This window comes from Oncorhynchus clarkii, chromosome 16 (assembly GCF_045791955.1).
Source record: "Oncorhynchus clarkii lewisi isolate Uvic-CL-2024 chromosome 16, UVic_Ocla_1.0, whole genome shotgun sequence".
Classification (NCBI taxonomy): domain Eukaryota; kingdom Metazoa; phylum Chordata; class Actinopteri; order Salmoniformes; family Salmonidae; genus Oncorhynchus; species Oncorhynchus clarkii.
In genome coordinates, this window is record NC_092162.1 from 23,760,484 (window position 1) to 23,770,580 (window position 10,097).

The 10,097-nt window shown below is 42.5% G+C and overlaps 1 protein-coding gene across 1 annotated transcript; it reads right to left on the reverse strand.

Moving 5' to 3' along the window:
• Positions 1-7,412, reverse strand: LOC139367530 (C1q-related factor-like). The gene is made up of 2 exons (XM_071105774.1): positions 6,459-7,412; positions 1-751 (listed from the first exon to the last, which is right to left on the reverse strand). Exons 1-2 carry the CDS (start codon positions 7,077-7,079, stop codon positions 572-574), a joined length of 801 nt encoding a protein of 266 aa, XP_070961875.1. The 5' UTR covers positions 7,080-7,412; the 3' UTR covers positions 1-571.
• Between the last annotated feature and the right edge of the window lie 2,685 nt (positions 7,413-10,097).

Below are 10,097 nucleotides of genomic sequence, written 5' to 3' on the forward strand. Positions count from 1 at the left end.
GACTGCTTACAAGGAAAGGAAAAACATATCTATTTTGTAATTTGGTTGAACTATCCCTTTAATGTCGGTTTACCATGTAACAATACCAGACCAGGGTTTAATTAATATTAGTATCTTTTGAAAAACTTTGAGCATTTGATTGAGACTGTCTTTAGTGACAGATGCACTTTTAAGATTCAATTCAAGATTCAATTCATTCCACTGTGCCAGGGGAGCTCAAGTTTTTGCAGGAAAACAGTACTATTTGAACCCAGGTCTGAACGATGGAGATTATTGATACGCAATACAGTCACATAACCATTGAATTCCAGACGTACATTTGAAGTGATGCAGGTTTAGCTTGACAACAGCGCTGCTTTTCTGCACTGTCAAAATGTCACCCTTACATCAGCGTCATAACTGAAAGAACAACCATAAGTGAACCACTATTGTCGATATACCTCCCTGCATCTTCACAATGATAATAGGCAACCCATTAAAAAAAATGGAGCTTAATAGGGAGAATGAATGAGAGCGAGGAGTGAAAGACAGGAAGTGAATGCCCTGTAAACCATGACCTACGACCCCTTAATCAGTCAGCATAGAGGATGAACCCTGAGAAGGTGCTGTATTTGTTGCTGTTGCCCCCGTGGGCCTTGCCCCCGTCCAGTTTGATGAAGACCGCATCCCCGGCATCCAAATGAAGGATGACACTGTTGCTGGCGTAGTCATAACTCTGGTCCTGGTCTTGGGCTATGGCACTGGCCCTGACCTGAAAAAGATACAGCACGTGTGTAAGAGAGGGGGAAAGAAAGAGAGTGAGTGAAGGAAGGAGAGAGTAGGAGAGAGAGGGGGAAAAGAGAGTGAAGGAGAGAGAGTGAAGGAGAGAGAGTGCGAGAGTAGGAGAGAGAGAAAGCAAGATTTTAACAATGACACTAAAACAGATCACATTCAATTGCACAAAAGAAGTCCTGGGTGTATTTAGTTCTGCTGTACTTTACAGGAGTTAAAAAAAAAAGGTATCCATTGCCAAAAACGAATAACAATGACGTGCATGTAATTCAAACCCCATTTACCAACAACAAACAACGAATTCGAAACGGCAAAAACAATGGTGGCATTGGTTTTCCAGTGAAGAACATCCAGTGAAAAGTGGTTAACTGACTGGAGCACGTCGACCAACGCCACACCTATGAATGTCTTTCGCAAGGACTACTAGATAGTTTTGGGGAAGGGCTGGACTGATTGAATAAGAAGTCAAGTCATCAAGATGTCTGTGTAAAACTGTCCCCCACGGCAAAGCCCTTGTTTTTATCCACCGTGAATAAGGCCTATGTGCCCTATTTGCTCTACTATTACCCCAGATTTACAGTCAGACCTCCGATATTGCAAGGTTGAACACAGAAAATCAGTGTCCGGTGCTCGAGAGAGAGTTTCAAAAGCAGCCTTGGAGATATTGCTCTTTGCTAAGAATATAGTTTTTGGGGACCAATCACAGTAAGGTACTTTATTGTTACCCAGAAATGACCTAATATTGAGATAGAAATGTCTGCATTGGACCTTTTAATCACAACTGCGCTAAATCTGGAGCAAAGTGTCTTGAACCTCTTTCACACGTTCTGAGTCGACGTCGTAATGAAAGTGACACTGTGTGACTTCAAGGCGCTTTTCCAACACTGAAGAACATACAAATAGTTTTTTAAAAAGCTATTAGCTCAGAGTTGGTGTTGCCAGGTTGGAGTGCGCTAAGATCTGCCACACTGTAGCCTTAGGCAAGCTAACTTCTCTGGACTGTTTTGCACTGTCTAATCCAACTAGCCCTCCGGGGGCGACTGTCTTGCTGCCTGTTTCAGAGTGAGGAACAAAACAAAAGCATGGGGTTGTAATTAGTGCTGGCTGAACGAGGATGTAAAGAGCAAAATATCATGAGCCCTGGAGGCTCCTGGGAGATGGCTTGGTCAGAGTGACAGGACGATGACGGATGTCAGTGCATGGATGATTGGTGACATGACATGGCTGTACCCTTCCCTCCCTGTCATCAAGAATATAAACACTTGGCAAAATAATCTACTGCAAGGTTCCCCAACTGGCGGCCCATGAGCCGAATTTGTCCCGCGGGTGGTTTTATTTGGCCCCTCAAGTTTTCTGAGCAAACAATGATATATGGTTGGACATAAAATACTGTAAAAACACCAGGAAATCAGCTCCAATTTCTTTTCATTTTGGAAATCTGTTCCCAGGTATTCACACACATAATAGAGACGTGAGGCTTGAAATGATTATAATTTAGTCAAATATTATATCTGTTTGGGCTTCTTGAGGTCAATTTGCAGTCTACAAATGATTTGTAATTATGCTCTGGCCCACCGACCACCCGCTCAAGAAAAAATCAGCCCATGGCTGAATCTAGTTGATGAACCCTGTGATATACAGTACTGTATTACGATAAGGTTTGTGTAATATAAAAAGCTCCGTAAAATATTTTCCAAAGGAAGTAAACCTATTGGAGTAGTGGTTAGCAAGTTTGCCTATGGGCTGGGAGACCAAGGTTTGTGATCTGCAAGGGGAATTGCACTGTCTCTGTCCACTACAATGTATTTATGTTCTTCACAATAATGAATAATAATGGACTCTGGCAACAGCAGTAACACATAATTATATAAATACACAAGTAATGATACATTGTAAAAGTATGACAATTACATAAGAATTGGCCTAGCTATAATAAACAAGATTATAATAATTTTGTAAATGGGCTCAGAGTGGCGCAGCGGTCTAAGGCACTGCATCTCAGTGCAAGAGGTGTCACCAGGCTGTATTACAGCCGGCTGTGATTGGGAGTCCCATAGGGCAGGGTGCACAATTGGCCCTGTGTCGTCTGGGCTTGGCTGGAGTAGGCCGTCCAATTGACTTGCCTGTAAATAAAGGTTTAAATAAAGTGTGTCCTATAAAGCTTATGGTGGACTGCACCGTCAAGGTTTCCCTCTGTCAGTTACATTTACAATGTCAGTGTCTGTGATATGTCTGTGTGTGTCTGTGATATGTCTGCACTCAGAGCAATAAAACCAGAACATTATCGGGTAACTTATACAAGCCGTAAAATCAGATGTAAAAAAAAACTACACCATGTGGAACAGCGCGGACTGTGGAGAGACACACACACACACAGGCGCAGACACACACATACACAAACACATGCTAACACACGCACTACACACACGTACATATAGATTTTGTGTTGTAGATATGTTGCAATAGTGTGTAATAATGTGTTGTGAAGTGTAATATTTAATTGTATGCAAATTGCCTTAATATTGCTGAACGCCAGGAAACATCCATAATAAAATACAAATACAAAACACTAATCTAAAAGCCAATATTCAATATCTACTAGCCTACACGTCGAACGGGTTGATATACAACTTAACAGTTATGCACACTGGCAATGTATCATTGATTATGGTCTGTTTTAATTGAACTATGTCCAGGGGCTCATAATCATGTTCCTACAGCTCTGGGGTGAAGTTTAGGATCAGCTGATCTGGGATCAGCTTCCCCTCCCCTATCATTACTTTAACCATGAATGGGAGAAATGCAATTGACCCAGGATCAGCGTCTAGGGGCAACGTCACCCTCTACTACGTTTTTACAGTACATGAAGATACACACGCTCTCTTTCACAATTTCCCACCGCGATTTCCCACCGGCTTCTAGTGATTGACGGACCGTGCCACTGCCAGCCTATGATCACGACACTCATGTATCTCAATTCATCATATTAGGCACTGAGACCCCCATTAAATTGCAAGTAAATGCGAGGCCCATGTTCGGAATGTAATCTTATCATGGCTGTTCCGATAGGGATCATGAAAGGTGCGAGCAATTTTGTAAGGCTACATTGTATCGTTGTTTCTTCTTCAGAGCTCACTGTTGAGCAAGTTGATACATGGTATAATTTTCCCTTCACCTTGAGAACCACACGTTTTTAAGTTTATCACTGTATCCACACATTGTTCTGGTGTTCCTACATTTTGTATGATACAATTGGAATCACCTTCACAATTATTTAAGAAATTAACTCGAGATTTGTATTTTAAAAAATGACGTGTAGGCTACATTAGATGTCATTGGAGCGTTATACATTTTTCTTACGTGAACTGTTTTTGCATTTTCCTTCATCCTTTTTACCGTCATTATTCAAATACATTGATTCAAATACATTACATTCAATGCATCATCTTATTTTGGAAAGAACATGCTGATATTTTCTGCCATCTTTGGCGCAAGATTGCAATAACTATTTACCGATTGTGGACTAAACTGTTGGCATAAATTCTGCACAGGTTTGTTGCATATTATGATGAGTGTGAATGGGCTAGTTGATATACAAGGCGCAGTGCACAGCTGGTGGTGCTGAAATAGCAAGGCGGTGCTGAAATAGCAAGGCTCCACTGCGTTTTCTTTGCAATGACTCGCGTAACAGTTCGTGGTCCTGAAACTGTATGGGCTGGCACCGTTTTAAGGGTTACCACAGGTTGGTGAGAAGCATGAGCTGGCGCACACCCCAAAATGGTTAGTATCGGTGCTGGCTAAACTGTACACTATACATTAATGGGCGCTTACATATATATGTTATAGATAAAAGAGTGTAGGACTCGCTTTATTTTATATAGTATATGATTACATCAGGCTAACATCAGTATTATGGGGCCTTCTACCTATTTTTTAGCTTACAATATGTCAAAGTTGAAGTGCATTGCGGTTGTATTCCCCATTATTGTAATCTTGCTGCTTCGGGAAACATTTTAGTGAGGACTAGGCCTATTATACAAGTTCAGCAAACCGAGAGTGACATTTTGACCAACTAACATGAACTTTAATTTGATCATGCTCTGTAGGTAATGTAACAGTTACATTCAAAATGTGTTTTATGGATTTAGGCTAGCTAGCCTATGCGGCCTAACAATTGTCTTCTGGAAATGTGTATTTTAAACAATGTATGGCTACAGTGGCGTATGAACGCAATTATAACGGGTTATAGGCCAAGAGCAAACAAAGCCATCATCACAACATACAGTAGATTGTAATATGGCATTTTTTTCTGGTTTGACTCCCCTAGTGATTTTACCCATGCACGCCACTGCCTTCAAAACGCAGGGCTCACGGTTATTCAAATGACATATTCACTGCAGTTTACAGACTGGAGTTTTGTACTCACTTGAAAACAAAAATACAATTCATCATTGCATTGTATTATTGGATAGGGCGAATACTTGGAGAGTCTGGAGAGCGCACAGAGTGCACCTGTCTTTTGACAATCAGATGTTGTTGTTATTTTTTTAAATTTGCGACTAGATTATCTGCAGTAGGCCTCGTCTACCGTATGTAGGCTCACTGTTTCAAAAAGATATAGCAAAATAGCCTATCTCAAATAACATGTAGCCTACCGGATCATGTGAAGACACAATGTATGAAATTAACTGAAGAAGAAAGTCTGTGAAAGTGATGATGAAGACGAACTTTAAGACAAAAATGATATGCCATCTGTCCTGTAGCCTATAAATAATGATCCGCCATTTATACATTTGTTTTAAAGCAGGTGGTTAAATGTTGACACCATTTGATTGCGATAGTATGCTCTGCCCTCGTACCTTTTTTTTATTTTTTTTTTATTTATTTTTTTACATTTAATTTGTGGAACACTGAAGCAGAGTTTAAATAACGCGGGCATATTTTTAGGAGAAGGACTGATAATGTTTCCCACTGAATTTGGTCAGGCTGACCTGATTGCATTTACATGGAGCTGGAACACAATGCGAGCTAATCCACCTCTGGAGGTGGTTAGGCAAATCTGTTTACATTCTGAACACGCGCATTGTACGCATATAGACCTTGCATTAACATGTGTTTCTTGTTATGCGAATGCCAATGTGCATACAGCTCGCATTTTTTATGCAAGGTTTAAATGGGGCGTGAGTGTGCGCACACTTGTGATTATTTCATGTGCATGTCCACATGAATCATAATTTTAATCGTGCCTACTGTAACCAGCCCCTGTGTCTAACACCCTCACACCTGCCAGTCTGTTTGAGTTATACTTCCACTCCTTGTCACTCCTTGTCATGGTAAACACACATTGTGTACAGGGAATGGAATGTTACCAAAACAGGTTCTGGATTTCACGCTACACCAGGGTTAGGGTCAATTTGAATAGAAGTCAGTCAATGAAGGAAGTTATTTGAATAAAACATTAAAAAGTGGAAAAACATATACTTAAATAAATAGCTTCCCCTTTTCAGTTTATTGAAAAGTCATTGAAAATGGATGCCCTTTTAGCCTCTTTCATGGATGACTGACTTTCGTAATTGTCACAAGAATCATGTGTGCCACTGTATTTTCAGAGAGAAAAGAGGGAAAAGGCAAGTAAAAAAAAGAGTAGCCTAAAAGTAAAAGAGTTAAAGTGTGACAGTGTCACCCACCAGACCGTTCTTCATCAGGTCCGCCCACATGCTGGTGCCATCCCCTCCCCTCATCAGCACATTGTAGATGAAGAAGTAGGTGCCGGGGATCTTGCACGTGAACTTGCCAAGCGAGCTGTCGTAGTTATCCCCCAGGTTGGTGACCACATCGTCAAACTTCAGGACTTCGTAACCCTCCTGGGGGTTCCGGAGTCCCGCAGAGAAAGCCACTCGTGGCGTGGTGCTGTAGGTGGCTGTGGCGATGGCTCCTTGGCCCCCCAGACCCAGTATCCCCGTCTTCAAAGCGTCTCCTCTGTCCCCTGGGGGTCCTTTGGGCCCAGGCGGACCGGGCTCTCCGGGTGGTCCCGGGGGTCCGGGTTTCCCGGGTCGTCCGGGCTTTCCCTGTGAACCATGGCCACCATAGGTGGGCAGTGGCGGGCCGATGCTGTGGTCAATCAGCTCCTCAGCCTCTGCTTCCGCCTGGAGGCCCGTGGTGGAGGTAGCTTTCCCTGTGCCCCCTGAGTCCAGATAGGGATCGCACACCATGCGGCAGGTGCCTAGCATCTCAAAGTGGCTGGCGTCGTCTGTGCTCACTGAGCTGACCAGCACGGGGATGAGGACCACCAGCACCAGGACTAGCATGACCCCCACGGCGGCTGCTACCAGGGTCTTCCTCCCAATGCTGAGCCGCGGAAGGGGCTGCGCTGCCAGCGTGGAGCTCTCCGGGGCGGGAATGGTGGCTCCTGGGTAGTGGGCCGCCGTCCACCTGCGAGACCAGGGATGCGCTTAGGATTCCCGGGAGAGACGCAAGACAGCGCGTGAGTGAGAGAGCAGAGGGAGAAGAGGAGGACGAGAGTGAAAATGTTTGTGGGAAGGGGTAGACAGAGATCAAAATCAGAGGGAGAAGAGAGAGAAGGATGGAGAAAGAGAGACAGAGGAAGACAGATATAAAAAGTAGAGGAAGCAAGAGGAAGAGAAGGAGCAAAATGCACTCACACTCACCGCTGACTCAAATGTATATGACTCAGGGTTGGGGGAAAACAAGAGGTGGGGCCTCGTTCCTGGGAGAGAGAGAGAGAGAGAGAGAGAGAGAGAGACAGAGAGAGAGAGAGAGAGAGAAAGAAAGAGAGAGAGAGAGAGAGAGAGAGAGAGAGAGAGAGAGAGAGAGAGAGAGAGAGAGATGAGAATCCTCTTTATGTTGCTGAACTGTCACTTTACTGAGAAGCTCTGCGGGTGAAAGACAGAGAGCGAGAGAGAGAGAGAATCTTATTTACTGAGCAGCTTTGGGGGCTTCCCTGAGGTGAGAGGATTGAAAAACACAGACACACATTTTTCATCCAAACAAATAAAACACCTATTCGTCTGTACATATCTTGGGGTCACTGTGCTTCATTGAAATATAATCTATAACACACTATCACAGATTATTGTGAAAAAGACACAAATGACTTATAAAATCATTTGTGACAGGCACACACACCTGTGTTACACGGTTTCTATCACAAAGCATTTCATGTGTATTAAACTATTTCCTTTCTTCATAACACATTTGTGTATGTTACACAAATTCCAATTTGTTGTGGCTAACATTATCTAGGCTAGCTAGGTGGCTAATTCTACGGTTCGGGGTTAGGGTTAGGTTTAAGGGTTAAGGTTGGGTAACATGCAAGCTAAGTAGTTAAAGGGTTGGGGTTAAGGTTATGCTAAAGGGTTAAGGTTAGGTTAGGGTTAAGAGAAGGGTTAGCTAACATGCTAAGTAGTTGCAAAGTAGTAAGTTGTTGCAAAGTTGCTAATTAGTTATAATGCTAAAGTTGTCCTTGATGAGATTGGAACACGCAACCTTTGGGTTACTAGACTTTCCGTTTTATGCCCACCCATCCTCTACGACCAACCACCATTCACCATCGTTTCTGTAACCTAATGTGTGACCCTAACCTGTGATTGAAATGCATTGTATACAAAATTGTGTACTGCACACAAGGAAATACACTTTTTTGTGTGCCTGTCACGAATTTCCAAGAAGCAATTTGTGTCTATTTCACAATAACCTGTGATACTGGGTTGTAAAACTCATATAATCTCGGGGGGCAGCAGGAAGTGCATCTGTGTAAATATTAAAGATGCACTGTGCAGAAATCACTCCACCATGTCTTGATCTGTGGTTGGGCTATTAGCTGGCCAAAATGAGGCTACATGAAAAGTGCAATACAATTAATAAAACCGTGTGTTAGTGCGGGTTTTCAGTGAATTAAGGTCAATCATGAAGCTCATTTGCATTTCCCTTTCGGCGCAGGAAAAATTCTCACCAACAACAGAGTGATCAAATTTAGATCAACATCTGTAGAACTTAACACAAGTTACTGTATCTTTAACTTTGACCTTAGTAGAGTATAGGGGTGCTATTGTGCCAAAAGGAGTAAATGGATAGAAATATTTTCCAGAAACGACTTTGTTGAACAGAAACGGGTACACCTCCACACACACCCACGAGCAAAAGTATATTGTTTGACTAAAACGAAGGATTTGTGTGGTGTTTATTAGATAAGACATTTAAAAAAAAGCCTAAATTGGATGTGAACAATTGACTTCCATACTGGATCTTAAACAGCATGTCTAGCTTCTTGGCCATTTATTATTAACACTCTGTCCTTCATGTCAAATGTTTAGTCTAAAGTAAAAAAAAAAACATGGGCATTTTTATTTAGTATTATCTTATTTCTCCCTATATAGGCTAATTAGACATTGAAGCAATTCCATCTGGAGGGTGTTTGAGATGTCAGACAGAGCAAAGCCAGCGGAGAGTTACTCAATAATGCTGTCATGGCCTCCGACGTATAGCCTCATAAATGTGGGGGCATAGCAAAGAGGATTCCTGTTTTTCCTATTGGAACATGACATTATGACATGTTTGTAATGGTTGTAATGGTGCGTGTCTGTGTGTGTGTGTGTGTGTGTGTGTGTGTGTGTGTGTGTGTGTGTGTGTGTGTGTGTGTGTGTGTGTGTGTGTGTGTGTGTGTGTGTGTGTGTGTGTGTGTGTGTGTGTGTGTTGTTATTAATGAATACATTACAACAAGTTTAGAGGAAACTGTGATGGTGTTTTGTGTCTCAAACAAGTTGTATATATTGCTACATTAGACAAGGACTCCCCCTAGTGGTCAAAAGTATACTAGATGAATGTGTGTTACTGCTTGGCTGGAGCAAAGGCCTGCACCCAAAGGGGCTCCCGTAAGGTGAAATGCCCAAACCTGACCTAGGTTCCTGGAAGAGAAACAAGCATCACTGCTCACAGACATGCATATAACTTAAGGACAAAAAGAGGACATCAATGTCTTAGGTTTGATATCTTGCCTTCTGATACGTTAGACCATTTATTTTGCCCCAAAATATTGGCATATCACCAAGCATATAAGGGCAAGGGGTCGATTTGGAATGGGCATTAGACAGAATTATTCCGTCTACCATTGGCAACATTGTCTTCAATTGCACTCAGTTCGTCAGTTCTACTGTGATAAAATGTTTCTCACCCAACCACAGATGTTTCTCATACGAGCACAGGGGATATGGACATTTTTTTTTGTGGCTCAAGGAGCATTGTGTCATCAACCGGAGGGTGTTTGAGACACAACAGAGAGAGAGACAGTAAAGCCATGGGACGGTGAC

Bases quoted from the DNA above. Each gene is read 5' to 3' on its own strand.
- LOC139367530 (XM_071105774.1), bottom strand. From the start codon at position 7,079: ATGCTAGTCCTGGTGCTGGTGGTCCTCATCCCCGTGCTGGTCAGCTCA. The intron at 752-6,458 runs GTGGGTGACACT...TATCTTTTTCAG, and splicing joins ACCTGATGAAGAACGGTCTG to GTCAGGGCCAGTGCCATAGC.